This window comes from Eleutherodactylus coqui, chromosome 9 (assembly GCF_035609145.1).
Source record: "Eleutherodactylus coqui strain aEleCoq1 chromosome 9, aEleCoq1.hap1, whole genome shotgun sequence".
Lineage (NCBI taxonomy): Eukaryota > Metazoa > Chordata > Amphibia > Anura > Eleutherodactylidae > Eleutherodactylus > Eleutherodactylus coqui.
This window is the reverse complement of record NC_089845.1, coordinates 11,654,630-11,681,437: the sequence shown is the minus strand read 5'-3', so window position 1 is coordinate 11,681,437 and position 26,808 is coordinate 11,654,630. Positions and strand designations below refer to the sequence as shown.

General features: G+C 41.2%; 1 protein-coding gene across 7 annotated transcripts in view; it reads right to left on the bottom strand.

Moving 5' to 3' along the window:
* Nucleotides 1-26,808, bottom strand: part of LOC136578925 (poly(rC)-binding protein 3-like) — a 645,331-nt gene that overhangs the window by 344,962 nt on the left and 273,561 nt on the right. For all 7 annotated transcript variants that reach the window (XM_066579119.1, XM_066579121.1, XM_066579120.1 and 4 more), the window contains exons 4-6: nucleotides 21,353-21,376; nucleotides 21,231-21,263; nucleotides 14,392-14,508 (exon numbers count right to left, since the gene is read on the bottom strand). In XM_066579119.1, coding sequence (XP_066435216.1) covers nucleotides 14,392-14,508; nucleotides 21,231-21,263; nucleotides 21,353-21,376 — 174 coding nt within the window. The remainder of the gene's footprint in view (nucleotides 1-14,391; nucleotides 14,509-21,230; nucleotides 21,264-21,352; nucleotides 21,377-26,808) is intronic.

Genomic DNA, 26,808 nt, shown 5'->3' with positions numbered 1-26,808 from the left:
TGAGTATTTCTTGCCATCATGTGGATGAGAACAGTAATTTAATAGGGCTAAACACTGCATGGAACGGTGTACCAACCCTACTGCTGCACAACACATCTGATGGTCTGAAACACATTAAGACTACAAGAATTTCCACAAAATAACTCTTGACAAGCCACACCTGTTTATGGAAAACCATTCCAAGTGACGACCTCATGAAGCTGATTGAGAGAATGTCAAGAGTGTGCGAAGCTGTCACCAAAGCAAAAGGGGGCTACTTTGAAGAATCTAAAATATAAAACATATTCTGGTTTATTTGACATTCTTCTTCTTTATTACCTAATTCCATATATCTTCCTCTGTAGTTTTATGTTTTCAATATGAATCTAAAATGTAAAAAATAAAAAAATTAAAAAAAAAAACAAGAAAAACTATGGAATGAAAGGTTTTGGGCAAACTGAAAAAAAAAGATTTCTGTATTTCCATAGCCATCATTAAACCCAATAACTTTTTTATTTTTCAGTCCAAAGGCTGGTGGGGGCTTGCTTCCTGCAGGGCAATCTATAATTTTTATTGGTACCATTTTATGGAACATATGACTTCTCAATCTCTTTTTATTCATTTTTGTCTCGGAGATAGGGTGAGCATAAAAAGCATAGTTCTGGCATTGTGTATTTTTTGCTGGTGGGATTGACTGTGAACAGTAGGTAATGTGATATTTCAATAAATAGGACTTTTACTGATGCAGCAATACCATATTTGTATTTCATTTTTTATGTGATAACTGGGATAAGTTTTCTTAAACTTTTAATATTTAAATTTACTAATTAAACTTTGTTAATCTTATTTTTAATTTTTTAGTCCACATAGTCTAGGGCTACAAAATAATTTGGGTTGCACAACAGCAAATTTAAGACAAGGCGCGCAGCCAAAGATATTTGTGCAACTTGCTGTCTCACTGTTTAGATTTTGCGATTTGGCTGTAATAAACAGTAACATTGCAAACAGGTCACAATTGCATACAACTTGCATTGCCCTCCATGCTGACTAAAAATCCAAAAATATCCAACAGTGCTGGATTTTCTTTTGTAACAGTCATGTTGTGGGCTGAAGTGCAACCCTACTGAAAATCATTATATGAAAAGTCACAATGCAAGACCATAGTCTTCATGTTTTGAAACCTGAGTCTCTATGTAGTCATGGCCTAAATTGACAACTTGGTTTCACTATACCCCTTGCCAATACCCTGGCTAAGAAAATGCTTCATGAACAAGGGGAATAGGAATAGCTAATTCGAAATCCGAAATTAAGATGCTCTAAAAACCTTATTTCTTGGGGGATGCAAATATTCATTAAAACGGACATGACAGGAGAGCATGACCCTTGTCAAATTTTTCAGATATGTCTGTTGATACATACTACAAACTCTTGCATTATCTTATTTGTATGACTAAAATCTATTACAAAGCGGTGGATAATAGATTCACTATTACAATACAGTACATTCAGTTTCCAAAGCACACTACTTCTGGCCATTATTAAGTTACTCGTATCCTGCCTTTTTTTCTGTTATCTCAGAACTGGTGGAAGAAGATGCAGTCTTCTATACAGTGTACACAGAGAACTGCAAATTCTGCTCTCTATCTGTCTAGAACACAGAGAGAGGCATAACATCATCATGTAGGTCAGTGTACAGCAGTACTGAGCAGTGTAATTATGAATAAGCAGCAGTAACTAATGCTCCATTAGCTCTAATAGCACAGCTATTTCTATCTTTCCCCCTCCTCCCTGCTCTCATAGAATTTAATTAGCAGGATGACTAATTCTCCTTCTAAATTTCTTGTTCTCTGTCTTGTGTCTCAAGTACCAGTGATAATAGCAGCTGACGACCGGAATAAAGAGAGAGTTAAGAGGAAGAGAAACCTCAAGTGGCCAGGAACTTAGCAGATAAATGTAATGTTAGGTAAATAAAGTAAATTGCACTTTTGCTAGTTAGCATACTGACTATCATATAAGCACAAATTATTTGAAAAGTTATTGACCATTTAAGCTTGAAAAGATCCATTCACATGTGTGCAGTGTTGGTCATCACAGCATGCAAGGCTGTAATTGAATAAATACAAGCAAGGACGTCTGCTCTTGGTATATGGATTAATCAAAACTTGGCAAAGCTAAAACTAAATACAGATTAATAAACTAAAAATCTCAAGACTTGAACCCGGGACGTCCTGCGCTCACAGTGACGGCTCTCATAGAGTCATAGAGAATCATAGAATGGTAGAGTTGGAAGGAACCTCCAGGGTCATTGGGTCCAACCCCCTGCTCAGTGTAGGATTCACAAAATCATCCCAGACAGATGTCTGTCCAGCCTTTGTTTGAACACTTCCACTGAAGAACTCCCCACCTTCTGTGGTAACCTGTTCCACTCATTGATCCCCCTCACTGCCAGAAAGTTTTTTCAAATATCTAATTTGCGTCTCTTCCCTTTAGTTTCATCCCATTGCTTCTAGTCTTTCCTTGTGCAGATGAGAATAGGGCTGATCCCTCTGCACTGTGACAGCCCTTCAGATATTTGTAGACAGCTATTAAGTCTCCTCTCAGCCTTCTCTTCTGCTAAACATTCCCAGATCCTTTAGCCGTTCCTCATAGGACATGATTTGCAGACTGCTCATCATCTTGGCAACTCTTCTCTGAACTTGCTCCAGTTTGTCTATGTCTTTTTTAAAGTGGAAGTGTTTTAAAGGAAAAAAAGCTTTTCTCCACGCTCCTGCTGTCGATTTTCTTATTTAGAACAGATCCACTGTCATGGCAGACAGTATTTTCATGTAATAAATTTATTTGAAAACTAAAAATAAATCAAGAAAAATGCATACAAAAGACACCTCTTTCCGCGAGGGTCATGCAACGCGTTTCGGCGTATTTAAACGCCTTTTTCAAGCATCCCATACAATAAAAATTGCATCTTTAAATAGTGTCTCTTACCAGGAGCGCGGAGAGAAGCTTTTTTCCCTTTAAAACACTTCTTATTTAACCCACTGAAGGAAATTTTTGTTTCTTTGGGGTTTGACTTTCCTGCGGCTCTCCTTCTTCACCGAAGGATACCTGGAGATTTCCTGCATATTTTACAGGCACACCCGGACCACAGGTGCAGGCGGGAACCGCGCTGTGCACCAGGTGAGTTACCTTATATATTTTTAACCGTATGGTGGCGCGGATCGTTGTTCTAGTTTTCTTTTTTAAAGTGGGGTGCCCAGAACTGGACACAGTGTTCCAGATGAGGTCTAACTAAGGAAGAGTAGAGGATGATAATGACCTCACGTGATCTAGACTCTATGGTTCTCTTAATACATCCTAGAATTGTGTTTGCTTTTATTGCTGCTGCATCACATTGCTGACTCATGTTCAGTCTATGATCTATTAGTATACCTAAGTCTTTTTCACATTTGGTGCTGCTTAACCCAATTCCTCCCATTCTGTATGTGCTTTTTAAATTTTTCTTGCCCAGATGTAGGACTTTGCATCTCTCCTTGTTAAATTCTGTTAGTCGCCGCCCACTGTTCAAGCTTTTCTAGATCTATTTAAATACTCTCTCTCTCTCTTCCCTAGTGTTAGCTATACCTCCTAGCTTTGTGTTGTCGGTAAATTTGATCAGTTTACCATCAATTCCCTTCTCCAGATCATTTATAAAAATGTTGAACAACCCTGGGCCCAGGACAGAGCCTTGTGGTTCCCCCATTGATACATTCTTCTACTTGGATGTGCAGCCATTTTGACCACTCTTTGAGTACGATCACTCAGCCACTTGAGAATCCACCTAACAGTTGCCTTGTCAATTCCATATTTGGTAATTTTTTTCAATAAGTATGGTATGAGATACTTTGTCAAATGCTTTACTAAAGTTAAAATATACTATATCCACCGCATATCCCTAATCAACCCAGTCAGTGATTCTGTCATAGAAGAAAATTAGGACATCTGGCATGAGTTATTTGTCACAAACCCATGCTGGCTCTGGTTAATTTCTTCATTTTTATCCAAGTACTTGCATACATGCTGTTTAATAATTTCTTCAAAGATCTTTCCCAGTATAGAAGTCAGGCTCACAGGCCTGTAGTTTCCTGGATCCACCTTCTTCCCTTTTTTGAAGATAGGGACAACATTTGCCCTTTTCCAATCTTCTGGGACATCTCCTGTTCTCCAGGAATTTTCAAAGATTACGGCGAGTGTTTCAGCAATTACCTCCACTGCTTCCTTTAGTATCTAGCTGAACCTTGAGACTTGAATTCATTTAAGTTAGCTATGTGTTCCCTCACCATCTCTCTGCTTATAGATGGTCTGCATTCTTTTATTCCCCCAATTGCACAGGGAAGATCAGTTGATGTTTCATCTACTTTCTGAGAGAAAACAGATACAAAATAGGAATGTAAAAGTTCGGCCTTCTCAACATCATTCTTAACCAATTCACCATTTCCATCTTATAAGCATCCAATAGCATCTTTGATTTCTCTTTTGTTTTTGACACCCCAAATCCTTTTTTATTGCTTTTGGCCTCTGTTGCAAGCCTTAATTCATTATTAGCTTTAGCTTTATTGACACTTGCCCTACAGTTTCTGCAATACGTCCTCCCCTTTTTTAGGTCTGTTTCTTATAAATAAGTTGCATCCTTCAAGCCTTGTATGCAATCATGTGTATCATCCTACCAAGTTTCCGTGATGCCTATGACATCATATTTCTCTTCCTGTGTTTGGAGCTCCAATTCTTCTTGTTTGTTTCCTATGCTCTCTGCATTTGTGTAGAAACATTTTAGTTTGTGATCTGTGACTCTTGCTTCTCTACTTTCCTCAGCCTGTTTAACAGCGTCCATGCTGAGGCTGTTCCCATTCCTTACTCCTGGTAACTCAGTTCCTGTTTGGCTCCACCCTATCTTGTGATTGACCACCTGACATAACCTGGCCTGGCACCTCCCATGCTTGCGAGAGTTTTGTACTGCCAGCCAGCAGCTACCTGTGGACCGACCTCTGGCTTCTCTGACTACGCCACCCATCTACTCCTCTGTACTGCAAACTGATATCTACCCATATAATGACCTCTGTCTTTTTCTGACCATGCTTCTGATCCTCACTGATTACAAAAAGAGACTCAAACCCTGAGCCAGATTGTTACAAAAAAAACCCAACAAAACACATATAAGCTTATTGCCCGTTAGTCATTTCAGTAAAAGCAGGCTGCAATGTATAAATAAGCTGGCAGACTGGCGTATGGAGTGATGTGATAAACGTTATTTTATTTGGTACTAAGAAACAAGAGTCATTGGGTCACAGTCTACAAAAAAGAACTTGCTCTTGAGAAAACAGGGAGTATAATGCTCAGATGTGGACTTAGAAGGGCTTGCAGGAGAAGATGTGATATGCAGTTGTAAATGCAAATAAGAGAGATGGATCAATACCTCTGCAGCACCACCTATTGGATGACAGCATTCCTGCAAATCACTGTCAGACCCTTTATACCGGTCTTCTGGAACAATGATTGGGAATTAAAACCAAGCCAGAATCCATACACAGACAGCTGTTTCAGGGGTTTTGGCCCTCACCAGTGTGCAGTAGGTTTCTGTTTCGGCTAGTGAGAGGCCATATATTTCCCATAGGCGCATAGATGGCTTTACAAGTCTCCTCACTCACCTTCTAGGTGCTCGCCTTAAAGAGTGACACCTGTCCTGACACACATCATAGGCCTCTCGCTAGCCAAGCCAGAATCCTACTGCACAATGATCAGAGGCAAAAACCCTTGGTTTTCTATTCCCAATCATTGTTATAAAGACCTATCTAAAGGGTCAAACATTGATTTGCAGGAATGCAGCCATCCAATAGGTGGTGTTGCAGATGTATTGTTCCAGCTTCCTTATTTGCATATACAGTATTTCTCAGAGGAGCATGCATTGCCTTATTAGTCTCCTCACTCACCCTCTAGGTGCTCTACTTAAGGAGTGATGTTACCCCTCCCGATGCAGCTCTACAAACACATCTTTAAATTCAGGCATTGGGATTAACGTTGAGTGAACCGAAACAGTAGAACCCTACTTTAGGTTAAAATTCACTAAAAGTTTGATTTGTCGAGAACCTGAATCTCAGACAGCTGCTCTCAGCCAAACCCGCTAATAGAAGAAGGAAAAAGAGAGAGAAGAAGGAAAAGTATGAATGAAAAAGTAGAAGGAAAAAAGAGAGATCCTTCTTCCGCTTTTTTCTGATTCTCCTTTGTCAATTTCTTTCTTTTTCCTTTTTTTTTCAACAACTTTGCCTCAAAAATAGCTTAGAAGTATCTAAATACACTCCTAGGTGACCTAAGAGAGTGCTATACATAGCTTTTATGGCTCTTAGGCGGTGTTATATACCAGTTTAAGGAGTATTGGTGAAGTTCCAATTTTGTTAAAACTAATTCGTAACAAACCAAATATTTTGTCAAAATTCAGCGAACCAGCCTAACAGAACTTTCAAAAGTTCACTCATCACTAGCGGTGATATTGTCCTTTTGTTATATATGACATGGAACTATAGTTGACAATGATGAGAGAATAAGCAATACTAATTCTTAGTTTAGTATTTTGATTTGTTAATTGCTAATATATCTCTGTAACTGGTTGTATGTCTGCAGTGTAACCCATGTATGCTGAGAAAGTAGTCTTGGGAATGTTTCTCTTCTGTCTGGTTTGAGACAGCTTAATGCGTCAATGACTGGTTGGGAATAGATCAATCAATATGTAAGGTAGCGCTTGTTTCCAGTTAACCAGAATTTCTCCTTTGAAGCAATCACCACAGTTTAGGAGGTTGATTCTGTTGTTACCTATTAGCAAGAATTTCTTCTTGTGGCATGCCAGCCACAATCAGGATGTGGAATTTGTGTGGCGTCTCTTCATCAGCCTGGTCCACATGATTGCGCCTTGGGCACTGTTGAATGCCTCTTTACTGTCATGGCAGAAGGTACTTTAGGTGAGTCTAGGTCTGTCCGTTTCCTTAATCCGATGGTGGTCAGATGTCTGAGGTACAAGTCCTGTCTATATCCCATCTATCCACTGGTGAGTGGACACTTGAATCCCCTTTGTCCATTGGTATGTAAATGCCTGAATCTCCTCCATCAGTTGGTGTGCAGATGCCTGAATACCCTTGGGGCCAGTGGTGAACCTGAACCATGTCCTGTTTGTTGTGTTTGGTGTGACTATGGACTGTCTGTTAGGTGCCTTTTCTTAGTGCTGTTGGCATTTCCATCTGGTATAGGTTCTTCCCTATCCTTCATCTGGGGACAAACTACTTTAGGTTCCATGGGTTCAAGATGTGGGGCCGTTTACCCTGCTTTTGGCTGGATCCACCAAGCCAATGTTAGTTCAGGATAGTATTCCCATTTCTGTTGTTTGGTATATCTCTTGCTTTGGAGTTGTGATATATGTGTAGTCCATTAACAGCATTGTCATGTCATAGTTTGACGTGTTGGTTACGTTTGTTCCGGGCATCGTTGTTATGCCCCGCAAGAACGTAACATCTTTGTGATGACATATTCTTATTTCTTATACTTTTTTTGCATTTCTCACTTTAAATTACTTTATTCTAAATAATAAACTTTCTAAAATCTTTCACTGTGAGACGGGAGTATTGAGCACCAAAGTATTGGTTTTCCATGATAGCAAATAATGATAATCGCTAAACAAATTCTAGAAGATTAGAAACAGTGAGATTAAACTGAAAGGGAAGAGGCACAGATTAGATATTAGACAGTGAGGGGATCAATGAGTGGAGCAGGTTACCACGGGAGGTGGTGAGTTCTCCTTCAATGGAAGTCTTCAGAGGATGGACAGACATCTGTCTGGGATAATTTAGTGAATCCTTCCCTGAGCAGGGGGTTGGACCAGATGACCCTGGAGGTCCCTTCCAACTCTACCATTCTATGATTCTATGATAATTCTGATAAAGATACAACTCACATAGACCAAAGTATTTTTTTTTCACAAGAAATGCTTTAATTACAGGCAGTCTACTTGCTGGTGGACACATAATTCATAAAGCTCTGTTTGAAGGTCTTGTCTGACCCTGCATTCCAAAATATTTTCGAATGTTGTGTTGCCGGGCAGTCAAAAACACTTTGTATGAGCTACGATCTTCAGTATTAAAAGATTTTCAAAGTTTTATGGTCCAAAAAAAGATAAAGAAAAAATACTCAGCGCTCGATGGATCAGGGCAAAAAAGTTGTCACTATAGCTAGATTAATTTTCTATGTTTATTTAGCCATAGAAGTTTAAACAGAATTAGACAGAGTTTGCAATGTGTTTCAGCGTGATATAGCGCCTATTTAAAGCATAACATGTGTGCAATACAGATTAGGTTTATATACATACTAGTAATTATTAGGAAATGATAGTACTAGTGTTTCTGATGGTGCAATGCCTCACACAGCTGTACTACATGGTACATCCATTTTGATCCCCACAAATCACACACACAGCTCTACTACATGTTACATCCATGCTGATTTCCAGACATCATCAGCTCAGCAGACTCCTGGATACAGTGATCAGCCCCTGGTCACGTGACTCCAGACTCCACCCACACAGGTGATCACATGATGGTGATGTCATCACAGTTCCAGTGGCTGCTGTCAGTTTATCCAGTATACAGTACTTTCTACCAAACTGCACAATGGCTCCTCCCACAGCAGTGACATCACCACTGTTCCTTCAGCTCATTAGATCTCTTTTACCAAACTACACAATGGCTCCTCCCACAGCAGTGACATCCCCACAGGTCCTTCAGCCCACTAGTTCTCTTTGGTGGTGGTAGGTTGCTTTCAGGACTGCTGAATTGTGTCTGAGATAATAACGGCTTAGTTGTATTCAGGCTTTTTTATATGTTATAAGACCTGTGATGATGTCATCAGGGGTGGAGCATGAGAAGCACCAACACACAAACATACACACTCACGGTCAAGTGGTAGTTAGTAGTTTGATCAATATAAGTAGATAACCTCTACTTATATTGATATGTATAGAAAAACCTGTCTGTATTGCACACCTGTTATGCTGGAAAAAGGCGCTATATCACACTGAAACACATTGCAAACTCTGTCTAATTCTGCTTAAACTTTTATGGCTAAATAAACGTAGAAAAGTATATTAGCTATAGTGACCACTTTTTTGCCCTGATCCATCGAGCGTGGAGTATTTGTTCTTTATCCTTTTTTGGATGATAAAACTTTGATATATGCATATGCCCACTGAGGACCAGTGAGCATATAGTCCCTGGTGATCTTCCGGATCATCTGGATAAGGATGGTATCCAAGTGCTGTCACTACTACCATACAGCGATCCAGGAGCCAGAGGTGCTGGCGGGTTGTCCCTCTACGAGGAGCCACTGCCAGTCCCCAGGTGAGTCCTCTTTTGAAACTCTGAAGACTTTTCGATACATTTAAATATATGTTCCCATTTTACAGGCCGTGGTTAGTTTGTTTCCCATTAGGAGATTCTGTCCCACGAGCTCGTAAGGTTTACCATCATAGCTGCATGTCTATCTACAGTGTTAGCAGGGCAGAGGTGTGTTGAACAGTTTAACTAAAGTGATTAGGACCATGTTAAGTGACACTGAGCCCTTCAACATGACAAGTTGTATAAGCTCCCCTTGATGGGGCTTAATACTAGTATATGCTCATGATAAAATTGCTATGCTTACTTAAGGGGTTTTACATAAAATTTGGCTCACTGCCATAAAACAAGTAGACATATACTGAGCTCTCACTGTGCCCCGCTCTCGCTGCTTGTAAACAGGCTGTAGACTCGCCTATTTATGGGACGTGACGGGCTCCGCGGCCATTGACAGAGCACGCTCCCCATCATTTAGCTCTACCATAGACTGCAGCACCTGTGAGACTGCAGCCTGTAATTAAACACCGGGAGCAGGATCAGGCGGCAGTGTGCGACACAGCAGGAGGGGGGAGTAGAAGTCTGTCTGTTATTTTATGGAGCTGTATTTTATGTGGAACATTTTGTAAAACCGATTTAACATTATAACAACCATAAAATAAGGAGTAGTTCTCACTGATTCACTGTAAATAGGCAGAGGAATGCTGATGTTCACTTCAATCTTATTTTATGTTTTCATTTGGATTTCTGATTTTTGCCCTAAAAATGTTCAAAAGCATTATTTTCAGTTTCAATGATGGACTTAATTTTTGCCTGACTGTAAATGCTTTGAAGACATAACCTACAGTTACCACCAGAGGGAGCCAAAGGAGTGTTCACCAGAGCAGTGATTCCCATCCCTGGGGTGCCATGAGAATGTGCGCAGCTCCCAGGCTGTGAATCACTCAGCCAGCATTTAATGGATTTTCCTGGCAGCGCCCTCCGGGACACACGGGGGTCAGAGCAGAAGTACTGCTCCGACCCCTGGGTAGTGTCTGGTGCTCATGAATGCAGCTCTCATTGAAATCAATGGAATGCCAGCCTGCAATTACAAGCACAGCCCCCAGTGATTTCAATGTGAGCTGCACTTGCAATTATGAGCACCAGTCACTACAAGGGGGCTTGGAGCTGTGGTTCCGTTCTGACTCGGTACATGCCAATGGGCTCTTCCTACAAATCCCCTTAGGCTGGGTCTAACATTGGGCAGATTTGCTGTAGAATTTCCATGCAGACCCCCCCTCCCCTCCTGCACAGACATTATGCGACATTTTCAGCAGCAGTAAAGTGGATGAAATTTTTAAAATCTCGCCCACAAGCTGCGGACAAAAAATCCACACAAAACCCATGCGGAAATGGACGTGTGGTGTGAAATTTAATTCAACTCTTCCTAATGAGGGTGAACTCAAAAATGAGCAATAAAATACACAACAAAGCCCATACCAAATGCTGCGGGTTTTGAGGCAGCCTTTCAAATGCTGATCTGTTGCAGAATGTCCGCTGCAGACACTTCATTGTAAATCAGCCTGTGTAGACCCAACCTGGGGTAAGCTGATACCTAGCAAAAATGCTGCAAATTACCTGCCAGAATTCTGTGGCAAAGTCCGCAGCACTTCTGCCTAAGAGACAGAATCAAAGTTCGCTCCATCAACCATCGCTGCACCCCCTTCTCACCTCTGAAGTCTCTGTACTCTTGGCGCCTCCTTTACCAGGCACCCGGCGGCCTCTAGTGAGCGCAGCGCCGCTGGTCAAGTGATGTGGAAGGGGCCAGTGGCACTGCACTCACTAGAGGCCGCTGGGTGCCTGGAATGACGGAGGTGAAATCATACATTGTGATACGCCATGCCCCGGGCCACTCACCCTGATCACACACCTCCTGGTAGCAATACCCCAAAGGAGCAAAGCTCTGCCAGGGGGAGGAAGAAGAAGGTGGTAAGTTGTTGTTGCTGAGTGCGAGAAGGTTGTGTTGTGGGCCACAGAAGGCTGAATCTTACTGTGTGCAAAGGAGAGAACCAGTCAGCAGTTGTGACTCGCAGTGTCCTTGGACAAATACAGACTGTCACAGGGAAGAGCTGAGACGGCTGCAGAAGGAAACTGGGAGCCAAGAGAAGGACTTGAAGGGAAAAATGCATTAAAAATGTGTTAAAAAATATATAGTACAGTAATGTTTTTAATGTGGAGATGCACCACAGAAGCCTGAAAATTGCAGATTTACAGATGCAATGTAGGTCTTATTTCTTGGACCTATATCGTACTCGCCTGTGTAAATACACCATCAGGACCTTCTTTAGTTCCTTCCTCTGTACTACACATCTCTGATCCTCCTCACATGTCGCCAGGTGTATCGGAGACAGCCGTGGCGGCGCCTTACATGGAATGGAAGTTACTGAAACATTGTAGCACTTTCTATAAGTGGCCCTGGTGATATTACCCCAGATGTAAGTTATAGCATAAGGGTGGCATGCTCCATTGTTCCCATCTCTCCTTCCACTGATCCTAATGAATATGTATACGAATATCATTTATTATATTCAATGGGATAATTTTATAATATGTTGAATTACATGTCCCTATTCTTCTAAACATTACATTGTGAAGAACGCTAATGTCAGACCTGGCATCGGATTATTCATAGAGTATCCGTTCTTGAAGAACAAATGGAACTTGCAGAAGACAACAGGTGTGGAAACCCATTCAAGTGACATTTTCATCATTAATAAAATGTACCTAATGGCACAGAAGGGCACACAGAAAACCGACAGTCCGTGCCCTAGATGTCGCTGGCATTTCATAACCCCTAGGAAACAACTGCCTGCTGGTGCTTGTTGTCTTCTGGGAGTGAACCACCCACAGGCCTGGAACAAGTTGTACAAAGTAGTCATATGTGCTCCCTGTTCAGCGTAAGGTCATGGCTCTGCAAGTAAGGAAGAGACCGCACCAGATCTGGGGTATCACTGGAGACCCCCAAAACAGGACACTTCCACCCCTCACATTCCAGAAGGAGTCACATGGGGACTCAGCAGAGACTGGGATAGAAGATGGTGGGTGAATAAATCACTGTATCTGAACCCAAACTACCCTCTTTTGGGCCACCGTACTTACAAGCACCATGTGGTTACAACGTATATAAATGTCGGGGGAATACGCCGTTTACTCAGCTTCTCATTTCCCTCCCCTTATGGTTTGTCCATGTGGAGTATTCTACCTTTGAAATGATATGACACCATATATATTAAGGCATTTTCCCTAAAATTAGGCTGCTTTTCCTTTAGAAATGCCTTCTTCTCATTTCTCATAAGATTCTACTTGGAGTTGACCCGATTCCACCACTGTGGTCTTGTTATACTTCTGGCTACTTCAGTCTGATTTATGTTGACATATCTAAGTGAACCCTACTGCACCAGGTATAATTTGTTTGTCTTACCTCTCTCCCTGTCCTTTTTGTTTCCCAACCTTTCCCTCCCATTTTTATTGTTTATTTTTATAATTCTCAAATCATTAAAAATGTGAATATACAAAAAACAAAACTAAAAAGTGACAGACACTTGTATATCATATTGTGCGGACTGTAATCAAATACCTTAGTACATATGGACCAGAGATTGGAGCTCCAGGATGCTAATTTACATTCTTGGAAGAGTCACTGTGAGCGGGAAGATTGCTGGGATTAGCAGTGTCCAGCTGCTCGGAGGACATTGCCAAGACAAGGTTATACACTTAGTAGCATCTTATAGGTTAGATATCTTCACTACAAATCTTTACTTTTAGAAGTTTGGAAGTGACATCAACTGACAACATGGAAGGAAAGAATAGCCATATAGTGAGCTGCAACGTATGCTATATGTTTACAGACCTACCAGAGGAAAAGCCGAACTTCACTGGCTAGAAAATAAAGCTTGTCTCTCTACTGGAGGAAAAACTGCAAAGTCTTCAGGAGAGAATAGCTACATTGTAACACATCAAGGAAGGTGAGGATTTCGTTGGCAGAGTAGAAGAAAGTCTTGAGAATGTTGAAGCAAAAGAAATGTTCAGTGTACCTGCAGAAGCCGAGGAATGGAAGCACATCACCCAAAGAAGCAGGAGGATCAGGAGTCAGCCAGCACCCATACTGCTCGGGAACCAGTACCAGGCTCTATCGCAGGAGGGTCTGGTACTGGTCCTGAACAGAAGTAGAAAGAGGTACAGCAAGAAATGACTCTACCTACAAAGAACTGTGTAGTAAGCACACAGAGTCCTTTTGAATGGAGAAAAAGAAGTCTTGTTGTGAAAAAGAGGAGGAGAGTGGTGGTTGTGGGGGATTCCCTACTGAGAGGAACTGAGGCTGCTGTCTGCAGACCTGACACCTCACGAGAGGGCTGCTGTCTTCCAGGTGCACAAATCAAAGATGTGTCTGATAAAATAAATGTCCAGTGTACCTGCAGATGCCGAGGAATGGAAGTATGTGACCCAAAGAAGCAGGAGGATCAGGAGTCAGTCAGCACCCATACTGCTCTGGAACCAGTACCGGGCTCTCATACAGGAGAACAATGAAGAGATACAGCAAGAAATTACTCTACTCACAAAGAACTGTGTAGTAAGCACTCAGAGTCCTCATGAGAGGGCTGCTGTCTTCCAGGTGCACAAATCAAAGATGTGTCTGATGGGCTGTCAAGACTCTTCAGTCCTACAGACCACCCATTCCTACTAATACATGTAGGGACAAATCACACTGCAAAAAAGACAAAAAAATTCAAAAGGAAAGTATAGGAACAAGAGACCCCGATCACAAACTAACATGCCTCTACACAGCAGTGCTTTTTCTCACCGTATTTTGTGCTGAATCTGCGACAGAACCTGCAACTCGAGGTTCCAATACAGACCTGAAAGCAGCTTTATATGAATAGTTTTTTACTGTTGCGTTGATTTTATTCTATAGGATATTACCTTATACAGGATCTGGCATTATTTTTCAAAATACAATGTAAATTTGTTTACTTACCTCTTCGAATTTTAGTGCAATCATTGAAAATGCTTTAAAAATTGCATCCGTTGGTCCTGTGATTGTCACAATTCTCTCTGGGCAGGAGCCTTCTGATATGTTGATTCGTGCTCCACTCTGTAATGAATAAATACGGTCATTATTCAGCTAGCTACAGAAAAGTATGCTGCATGTAAAAATGCTTTCAAAAATAGAAGACTTAATAGATTTTTTGTGAATTAACAACATGCAAAAAAATGAAAGAAAAATCTAAATGCCATCAATATTTGTTGTGACCGCCATTTGCCTTCAAAATAGCATCAGTTCTCAGTACACTTGCACAAAGTTTTTGAAGGAACTTGGCAGGGAGGTGGTTCATTGCATCTAATCACAGATCTTCTGTGGATGTTGGATCGCTCCAATCCTTCTCTCTTCATGTATTCCCAGGCAGACTGCATTATGTTGAGATCAGGGCTCTGTGGGGCCAAATCATCACTTGCAGAACTCCTTGTTCTTCTTCACGCTGAAGACAGTTTTTAATGACATGGTCTGACATGGGGTCATTGTCCTGCCGCAGAATAAATTTAGAGCCAATAAGACTCCTCCCTGATGGTATCACATGATCACAGGTTCACCTAGAGCTGGGTAAATGTTCAGGGTCCTGTCACAATAGTTCCTTTCTTACACTGACAGAAGTGCTTAGTTAGGGCTCCCACCCACTAGCGTTTTTTTACTGCGAAATTCGCAGCGTTTTTTTTTTTTTCTGCAGGGGTCTTTGGGCTATGGGAGTTGTAAAGCTAAAATCGCGATTTCGCGGTAAATCGCGATTTTGCGCGATCGCGATTTTAGCTTTACAAATCCCATAGACCCCCTGTAGAAAAAAAAAACGTGCGAATTTCGCAGTGAAAAAAAACGCTAGTGGGTGGGAGCCCTTACTGCAAGAAATGAGCTGATGCCACGGCTGCCTGCACATTCGCTGACTGCTTGCGGGGAGGCTGCATTATCCTCTGTATGTACCGATGCTGAACTAGTGCTTGAACCCCTCCGTCCTCCACAAACCCCTCTGCATATGCCATGTTTGCACCTCCAGATCCTTGAAACCTCAGGATGGCTGGCAGTGGCGACAATAATCAGGAGATCTATAGTGATTGGGAAGAGCAGCTTCCTGGTTTACCTGCTCATGGGGGCTGGCAGGAAGTGAAACCACCATCACCATGATTGGCTCCAGCCCACCCGGCACAACTGACCTATAAAGCGTGAATAGCGGCAGCGTCCCAGCATTGCGGAGGAGGAGACAGCCATGGAAGCTGCTTCTTTCATATAGCGCGGTGCAGAGTGCCATCTGAAATGTGAAGAACTAATTTTGTAATCTATATATATAAAATTGAATGTATGCGTGTCTGTCTGTCTGTGTGTGTGTGTGTGTGTTTGTCCTTTATGCGCTACTACACCATTCATCCGATCGCCATGAAACTTTGGGAAGTTGTTGAGTACACTCCTGGGAAGATTATAGGCATAGTACAACTATCCTAGGATAAATGGCGCGCATGCGAGCATTGTCGACAGTTACGCCCCCCAACGTAGATCATTCGATTTCCATCGTTGCCACTAATTCTCTCACTTCCCGATGTCGCAGAAACAGGAAATTTGGCAGGAGCATTGATTATGTCATACATAGGAAAAGCTAATGGGTCCCAACTGGATTATTCAATTCTAAGCGCCAAAGAATTAGCGTCCAAATTTTACATACTGAATCCAATTTTCTCGCTTCCCAATGTCATGGAAACTTCAAATTTGGCACGAGCATTGATTATGTCATAAATAGGAAAAGTTAATGGGTCCCAACTCGATTATTCAATTGTAAGCGCCAAAGAATTAGCGTCCAAATTTTACGTACGGAATCTAATTTTCTCGCTTCCCAATGTCATAGAAACTTGAAATTTGGTACGAGCATTGATTATGTCATAAATAGGAAAAGATAATGGGTCCCAACTCAATTATTCAATTCTATGCGCCAAAGAATTAGCGTCCAAATTTTACGTACAGAATCTAATTTTCTCACATAGAAACTTGAAATTTGGCACGGGTATTGAATATGTCATAAATAGGAAATGCTAATGGGTCCCAACTCGATTATTCAATTCTATGCGCCAAAGAATTAGCGTCCAAATTTTATGTACGGAATGTAATTTTCTCGCTTCCCAATGTCATAGAAACTTGAAATTTGGTACGAGCATTGATTATGTCATAAATAGGAAAAACTAATGGGTCCCAACTCGATTATTCAATTCTATGCGCCAAAGAATTAGCGTCCAAATTTTACGTACAGAATCTAATTTTCTCGCTTCCCAATGTCATAGAAACTTGAAATTTGGTACGAGCATTGATTATGTCATAAATAGGAAAAACTAATGGGTCCCAACTCGATTATTCAATTCTATGCGCCAAAGAATTAGCGTCCAAATTTTACGTACAGAATCTAATTTTCTCACATAGAAACTTGAAATTTGGCACGGGTATTGAATATGTCATAAATAGGAAATGCTAATGGGTCCCAACTCGATTATTCAATTCTATGCGCCAAAGAATTAGCGTCCAAATTTTATGTACGGAATGTAATTTTCTCGCTTCCCAATGTCATAGAAACTTGAAATTTGGTACGAGCATTGATTATGTCATAAATAGGAAAAACTAATGGGTCCCAACTCGATTATTCAATTCTATGCGCCAAAGAATTAGCGTCCAAATTTTACGTACAGAATCTAATTTTCTCGCTTCCCAATGTCATAGAAACTTGAAATTTGGTACGAGCATTGATTATGTCATAAATAGGAAAAGCTAATGGGTCCCAACTCGATTATTCAATTCTATGCGCCAAAGAATTAGCGTCCAAATTTTACGTACAGAATCTAATTTTCTCACATAGAAACTTGAAATTTGGCACGGGTATTGAATATGTCATAAATAGGAAATGCTAATGGGTCCCAACTCGATTATTCAATTCTATGCGCCAAAGAATTAGCGTCCAAATTTTATGTACGGAATGTAATTTTCTCGCTTCCCAATGTCATAGAAACTTGAAATTTGGTACGAGCATTGATTATGTCATAAATAGGAAAAACTAATGGGTCCCAACTCGATTATTCAATTCTATGCGCCAAAGAATTAGCGTCCAAATTTTACGTACAGAATCTAATTTTCTCGCTTCCCAATGTCATAGAAACTTGAAATTTGGTACGAGCATTGATTATGTCATAAATAGGAAAAGCTAATGGGTCCCAACTCGATTATTCAATTCTATGCGCCAAAGAATTAGCGTCCAAATTTTACGTACAGAATCTAATTTTCTCACATAGAAACTTGAAATTTGGCACGGGTATTGAATATGTCATAAATAGGAAATGCTAATGGGTCCCAACTCGATTATTCGATTCTATGCGCAAAAGAATTAGCGTCCAAATTTTACGTACAGAATGTAATTTTCTCACATAGAAACTTGAAATTTGGCACGGGCATTGAATATGTCATAAATAGGAAAAGCTAATGGGTCCCAACTCCATCATTCAATTCTATGCGCAAAAGAATTAGCGTCCAAATTTTACGTACGCAATGTCATTTTCTCACATAGAAACTTGAAATTTGGCACGGGCATTGATTATGTCATAAATAGGAAAAGCTAATGGGTCCCAACTTGATTATTCAATTCTAGCACAAAAGAATTAGCGTCCAAATTTTACGTACGGAATCTAATTCTCTCACTTCCTGATATATATAAATGAATGTCTGTCTGTCTGTCCTTTATGCATTACTACACCATTCATCCAATTGCCATGAGACTTTGGGAAGTTGCTGAGTACACTCATGGTAAGATTACTGGCATAGTACATCTATCCTATGATAGGTGGCTCGCGTGCGAGCATCGTCGACAGTTATGCCCCCCAGACAAAGATCGTTTGATTTCCATCTCAAGCACGAAAGCAAAAGGCATTACGAGCAACGGGATGCGTGTTCAACTACAAAATGATGCATCCGCCGAACGTATCACAAGACAATTGCTGGATATTGAGAATGCTGAGGTAAAATGAAAGCTGTGCTGTGATTGGTTGCTATTTCTTAAACTGCTGAGGTGACATGAAAGCTGTGCTGTGATTGGTGGCTACTAATTATACTACTGAGGTTGCAATAAAGCTGTGCTGCGATTCGTTGTTATATATTATACCACTGAGGTAACATGAAAGCTGCGCTGTGATTGGTTGCTATTTCTTATACTCCTGAGGTAACATGAAAGCTGCGCTGTGATTGGTTGCTATTTTTTATATTGCTGAGGCAGAATAAAAGTTGCGCTGTGATTGGTTATTTCTCTTACTGCTGAGGTAACATGAAAGCTGCGCTGTGATTGGTTGTTATATTTTATACTGCTAAGGTAACATGAAAGCTGCGCTGTGATTGGTTGTTATATATTATACCACTGAGGTAACATGAAAGCTGCGCTATGATTGGTTGTTATATATTATACTGCTGAGGCAACATGAAAGCTGCGCTGTGATTGGTTGTTATCTAGATATATAAAAACGAATGAATGTATGTCTGTCTGTCTTCGCAGCAACGCGCGACGGGTAAGCTAGTTCTATATAAAAATAGAATTGCGGGGCTCCTTAAGGGGCAAATTAATCCAATGAATTGATTAATCGCCACACCCTGATTGAAGCATGGTAAGTAGTGTGTACTTCTTTGACATGTACAGTGAATCCTGATTGCAGGGTATGCAGTTTGTCATGCAGAATGCGAAGCAGTGCTACAGTGCTATATGGAAGATAATTGTGTCCTCTTTTTCCTTCTGGAGACCTTGTTATACACGATGCATTGAGATATTAATTGTGGTACTGTATGCAGAACACTATTATGGGTTCTTATGTGTGATGTTCTTTCCCTTTTTTGTACATTGTCACTTTGTTTGCGGAAATATTTGTATGAACCTCATTCTTTCTTTATTTAATTAACTAGATTGACCCGATGTCGCTGCGTGAACATAAGAGGTTTCAGAAGTGGTTGTGAACTTCTAAATCTGCTTGGTTAGGGGATTGTTCAGAGGATAACTTTGTATTTGGAGCAGATATCTAATATAAAAAAGCCTACAGGTCTCTCTCTCTCTGTCTGTCTCTTACTTGCTCACTCTCTCTCTGTCTTGCCTCTCTCTCCCTCTCTCTCTCTCTAATTGTCTTTCATTGTCTCTCTCTGTCTGTTTTTCTATGTCTAGCTCTCTCCCTGTCTGAGTATTGCTCTGTCTCTTTCATTCTCTCGCTCTCTATCTCTCACTCTCGATTTCAGTTTTGGTATCGCTCTCTCTCGTTCTGTCTGGCTATCGCTCTCGTTTTGTCTGGCTATCGCTCTCGTTCTGTCTGGCTAATGCTCTTCATCTGCCTGGCTATTGCTCTTCTTCTGTCTGGCTATCGCTCTCGTTCTGTCTGGCTATTGTTCTTCCTCTGTCTGTCTATCACTCTCGTTCTGTCTGGCTATTGCTCTTCTTCTGCTTGGCTATTGCTCTTCTTCTGTCTGTTTATCGCTCTCGTTCTGTCTGGCTATCGCTCTTATTCTGTCTGGCTATCGCTCTCGTTCTGTCTGGCTATCGCTCTCGTTCTGTCTGGCTATCGCTCTCGTTCTGTCTGGCAATCACTCTCGTTCTGTCTGGCAATCACTCTCGTTCTGTCTGGCAATCACTCTCGTTCTGTCTGGCTATCACTCTCGTTCTGTCTGGCTATCACTCTTGTCCTGTCTGGCTATTGTTCTTCTTCTGTCTGTCTATCGCTCTCATTCTGTCTGGCTATTGCTCTTCTTCTGTCTGTCTATCGCTCTTGTTCTGCCTGGCTATTGCTCTCGTTCTGCCTGGCTATTGCTCTCGTTCTGTCTGTCTATCGCTCTTGTTTTGTCTAGCTATTGCTCTTCTTCTACCTGGCTATCGCTCTTGTTCTGTCTCGCTATCTCTCTTTCTCTGTTTGTTTCTCACTGTCTTTCTATCGCTCTCTGCTCTCTCTGTGTCTGTTGTTCTAACGTTCTGTCTCTCTATTGCTCTCTCTATCTGTCTCTCTCTGTCTCTCTATCGCTTTCTCTCTGTGTTTCTATTGATCTTTTTCTCACTGTCTCCCTATCGCTCTCTCTCTTGGTTGGGCAGTGTTTTGTGCAGCTTAGCAGTGTTTGCTGTGTTGCTTAGCAACACTTCACTCATTCCAGCGCATGCCTGAAGCACAGCAGCGCCACCCATAGACCTAACATTGTAGCTTTCACCCCGCCTGACAGTCCCTGAATGTATTAAACTCACATTTGATGATTTTCCGGCGGTGGTGAGCGTGTGTCATCTAATGACACCAACATCATACAGCAAAGTTATAGAAAGGGGGCAAAGTGTGGGGCAAGAAAAAGCATGGAGGCGCATTTATATTAGAATTTTTATTCCCCATTTTTGCTGCCATTGGTGGCATCTCCTTTGTATAGGCACTGCGCACTTTGCAATGACTTAAGAATGGCTAATTTAGGAGCTGAACCATTGCCCAGCATAATGTTTGTGAATGTAATCTCCATGTGCCTTCCTCTCTACATTTCCTGGACTGCTTTAAAGCACTGACCCAGCCTTGTGACAATGAGCCCCTGGGGTTATGGTTGAGGAGTGACAGTTCTATTCCCATTTTTCATTGGTTTAAAAGCATAATGTAAATTTCAGTTTAAATTCTGTCAATTGGAATCCTATTTTCAAGCACTGAGATCCTCTCCCTCCGTCCTGGGGCAGCCCGAAATATTTGGATGGCACATAAGCATTCTTGTTGTACAGAAATTGCGAAGGATAAACCGACATTTCGTATTCTTACCTCTTCTCTCATTTTCTTAACCGTCTCACCTTTCTGTTATGGAAACAAAATGACAAAGAAATGTTTATGACCGCCGAGGCTGGGAGGGCACAGAACAATCACCAAGTCATTGCTGTACTCACCTTCCCAATGATGCTTCCCACCTCCTGGAAGAAACAGAAACATGTTAATGATTGTTGTTACTACTACTAGGAAGAGTAAGAATTATATCAATTGTTTTTGTTTTAGTTTCACTAAAAAATGTATACGGACGATCTTAAAGGTATACGGACGATCTGATATTTCTTAAACTATGAATGGATATTGAAATAAACTACTCAAGTCAAATGGAAATGCCAAAGTGTTCCCAGCTTATGGCAAAACTTCTATATAACTGCAGTGGACATCAGCATCCCATTCCCCCATGTCACACTCGGACAGGCAACAGAGCAGCTGACATATCTGGTTCTGCTCCTCACACGGGGAGCTGCTGCTCCCCACTCCTCACGGGTAGCTTTCCTTCACTAACAAAACAAAGGTAATTTGCAAGACTACAAAACCAAGGAAAGGATGTTACCACCAGAATTCTAAAAGCCTCTCCCTACAACTCAGCTTCCGTGATGAGTGGTTTTGATATGCATGATATTACCCCTTAGTGACCAAGCTTTTTTGATTTCCCCCCCCCCCCTTTATTTATCCATCAATGTAGCTGTCTGAGGGCTTGATCTTTGCGGGACGAGTTGTTTTTTTAATGGTACTATTTAATGTTCCACATAATCTACCGAAAACTTTTTTAAAATTCTAAGTGGTGAAAAATGGAAAAAAAATGAAATTCCACCATCTTTCAGTGTGTTTTGTTTCTACGGCGCACAAACTGCAACAAAAATGATATAATAACTTTATTTTATGGATCGGTGCGATAAAACTTAGGGCTTATTCACACATCAGTATTTTTCATCAGTATTTTGTAAGCCAAAACCAGAAGTGGCATTTGTTCCGTATTTTGGACCCGCATCTGGTTTTGGCTTACAAAATACTGATGAAAAATACTGCTGTATGAATAAGCCCTTATACTGTTTTTTTTTCAAAGATATTTATTTTTTTCAATTATTTTTTGCCTCCATCTTCTGAGCGCAGTGACTTTTCTATTTTTCCATTGACGTAGGTGTGCGGGGGCTCATTTTTTGTAGGATGTCCTGTAGTTTGCGTTGGCACTATTTTAGAATACATACAACTTTTTGATCGCTTTTTATTGTATTTTTTTCTTGGAGACAGTGTGACCAAAAAAAGCCTATTTCCGGCGTTCTTTATGTACTTTTTTGGACAACATTCATTGTGCGGGGTAAATAATGCATTACTTTGATAGATCAGACTTCTACGGACACAGTGATACCAAATATATATTTTTGTTTTATTATTTAGATTATCAATATGGCAAAAGTTTTTTTTTTAATAATTAGTAAAATTTTGTTTATCTTATTTTCAGTCCCTTTTTCTTAGTTCCCCTAAGGGACCACAACTTGTGATACTTTGATCGCTCCTGCAGTATGATGTAATTCCATAGCATTGCATCATACTGCAATCTGACAGGCAGTCTATCAATTAACTCCACTAGCATGGCTTGACAGGCATTCTGCCATGACAGCCCTGGGGCCTTTCAGAAGGCCCCTAGCTGCCATGACACCCGTACGGCTCCCTGCAATCTCATTGCCCCCTGAACATCGTTCGAGAGATTTAAATGCTGCTGTCAGAATTGATAGCAGCATTTAAAGGGTTAACAGCTCCAATGGGCTGCGCAGCTTGTCAAAGCTGTTGTCCTCGGGTGCCAGCTCCAAGAAACAGCATACACCCGTGATGTATGAACAGAGATAGCTGCGTGATCTCCCTTCATAGATGTCCTGCAACGGCAGGATGTAAAAACACTATAGGGCGGTCACTAAGGGGTTAAGGCTTATTGCATTCACCTTGAAATTTCAATTCTTTAATGTATTTAAATAAAATCAGAGAGCTGCAGTAACAATAAAATTAAATGTTTCTTAATTAGTCCATACCTTGAAAAATGTAGATAGATGTACGATTTAAATAATGTACATACAGAAACTGTAAGCCCTATTACCTTGTGGGATAATTCCTGTAACAGGAGGGCATCTCCAGAGATGTTCAGAAGGCGTCCGTCTACATTATTTGGAGATCTATCTATATAAAGGTGAAAGCCATCACTGACTGACTGACTGACTGACTCGCTACTAATTCTCTAACTTCTCAGTGTTGTACAAACATGAAATTTGGCAGGAGCATTCTTTAGGTCCTAAATAGGAAAAGTACAGGGGTCACAACGCAATTATTCAATGCTAAGTGCAAAAGTACTAGCACCCTGTGTGATGTACTGTGACAGTGCAGTAGCAAGAGTGGCCTGTAGGGGGCCTCTGAGCACAGTCATTGTGTCTGGTTTAGTTAACCTGCACCTGCAAGGGTGCAGCTACGCAGTTTAAATTTCCCCTCTCTCACAAACTCGGGGTCCTTGAAGCCTGTGGAGCTTAGGTCCATGGAGGCCTGTGGGGCCTGAGGTCTGTGTAGACCTGGTGCTGGTCTGTAAGGGACCTGAAAGCACGGAGCGGACAGGGGGTAGTCGGCCCCTCGCTCATCGCCTGTCGGGGCGAAGTCACCTTCCTGGAGGTCTGCTAGGAGAAGCGGATTGCATTGCTGTGTGCACTGTGGTGGACAACAGTGTGCAGTTGCATATGATATGCTGGACTGTATGTGACTGAATGCCTATGCTATGCTGAAATAAATGCGGGAGGAACCAGTATTTTGGACTTTACCTGGTGTTTCTGGACATCATTGCGGTGCTACAACCCCTGGGCAGGGGAAAGTAAGCAGGAGATCCCGGGCAGTGCCACCTATTGTATGAGGAGTCTAACTTTGGCTTGAAGGAATGCTGCCTTCCAATAATTGGCACTGTGGAGGTATTATTCTATCTCCCTTATTTGCATATTACCCAGAGGAGCATAAATGGCCTTTTGAGTCTCCTCACTCACCATTTAGATGCCCGAGTGAAAAAAGATAGTGTTTCTGACTGACTCGCCACTAACTCTCTAACTTCCCGGTGTTGTATAAGCATGATATTTGGCACGACCATTCTACAGGTGCTAAATAAGAAAAGTAAAGGGGTCACAACTCGATTACTCAATGCTAAGTGCAAAAGAAAATTTCTAAATCTATGTATAGCAATGGCAACTGATGTGCAATACATGTATATACATAGAGAGAAAATTCTATTTCTTTAATTTAAACGTATTCACTTCTGCAGATCGCTATTCTCTATGGGGGCACATGAGAATACGTGTGTATGTGTGTGTGTGTGTGTGTGTATGTGTGTGTGTGGAGTCCTATTCCTGTGTGTATGTATGGAGTTCTATTAATTTAATCATATTTATTTCCCCCAATAGTCACCTTAACTGTTTGCGCATATGTATATACATTTATCACCGTGACAGCCAATTTCCCTTAGCTTAAAGGAGATGTCCCGCGCCGAAACGGGGTTTTTTTTTTTTTAAACCCCCCCCCCGTTCGGCGCGAGACAACCCCGATGCAGGGGTTAAAAAAACCACCCGCACAGCGCTTACCTGAATCCCGGCGGTCCGGCGTCTTCATACTCACCTGCTGAAGATGGCCGCCGGGATCCTCTGTCTTCATGGACCGCAGGGCTTCTGTGCGGTCCATTGCCGATTCCAGCCTCCTGATTGGCTGGAATCGGCACGTGACGGGGCGGAGCTACACGGAGCCCCATAGAGAAGAGGAGAAGACCCGGACTGCGCAAGCGCGGCTAATTTGGCCATCGGAGGGCGAAAATTAGTCGGCACCATGGAGACGAGGACGCCAGCAACGGAGCAGGTAAGTATAAAACTTTTTATAACTTCTGTATGGCTCATAATTAATGCACAATGTACATTACAAAGTGCATTATTATGGCCATGCAGAAGTGTATAGACCCACTTGCTGCCTCGGGACAACCCCTTTAATTATTAGAGCCGTCTCACCGAAGGGAACCACCGATTATTAAAATATAAATAAAAACGTGCGTGATCAGACTCGTGAATTGCGTGCCTCTTCTTTACTAGGATAACATTGATATTTTGTCGTAATGTTTTGTTTTTATGTTTATGTCCTCATATTTATTGCTGACTGTGAATTAGAACATAAAGATCCCGCACAGCAAACTTTACTGTGTGGGAAAGAAAGATTCCTTTATTCTTTCTTGTTTATTGTTCTGTTTCACAAATATACGGCTCCGTTCACCTTATTAGATTTATTTAGTGAGCAAGCCTCAATGGACAACCAATTTTCAGTTGTCAATTGTTATATATATTTGCCCCACCAGTAGTTTCGTCAAGTCCCAAGGACTGTGACGTTGTATTGACCAGTCACCTATGTCCTATTAACACACTGATGTCAAATTTCTTACAGTCAGTCTCTGGGATTTAATGGGACATTCACAAAACCATATATATCAGTGTCCAGCGCTGTAATTTCAACTAATGGCGCTGTATTAAACGGCTGTATATATATATATGTCTTGCATTCATTCATCATTCAGCCATACTGTTTACTTGTGAATGGCTTATATGAGGCTGTCATGGATCCACATATAGTTGACAATGTGGAAACTATCAGCCCTTTATTTGCATATTTATATTCAGCATATCAAGTTATGGGGACTGAGTGTTAGTCTGATGGACTTAAATTTTATCACCCATCAAGACTCTCTTTAACCCCCTTTTTCTAGCTGTTATATTCAACATCTAAAGTTCTAGGGACTGAATATTAATCTGATGGATTTAGATTTTATCACCCATCAAAGCTCTCTTTGTCCCCATCTAATTACTATAGAACACCATCAACGCGTTTCTACAGCTAGCATCGGTGTAGCTGCGTCATCAGGATGGTATAAATCAATATAGATGTGAACAGCCTGACCAGCTGTGAATGAATGAGCATAGGTGGTCTGTAGCCTCACTCCCAGGCTTTAAATAGCTCAAACCACGCCTCCCCTGTCAGGGGGCTCATCACTGTGAGCTCCAATGCAATCACATGGATGGCTGTGTACAGAGTGCAGGACTTCATTAACCCCTGATGGGATGATGTTTGTCGTTGATCTGTATATATGTTAATAGGACATAGGTGACTGGTCAATACAACGTCACAGTCCTTGGGACTTGACGAAACTACAGGTGGGGCAAATATATATAACAATTGACAACTGAAAATTGGTTGTCCATTGAGGCTTGCTCGCTAAATAAATCTAATAAGGTGAACGGAGCCGTATATTTGTGAAACAGAACAATAAATAAGAAAGAATAAAGGAATCTTTCTTTCCCACACAGTAAAGTTTGCTGTGCGGGATCTTTATGTTCTAATTCACAGTCAGCAATAAATATGAGGACATAAACATAAAAACAAAACATTACGACAAAATATCAATATATCGGTGTTATCCTAGTAAAGAAGAGGCACACAATTCACAAGTCTGATCATGCACGTTTTTATTTAATTTGAATAAAAGTTATATTTTAATAATCAGTGATTCCCTTCGGTGAGA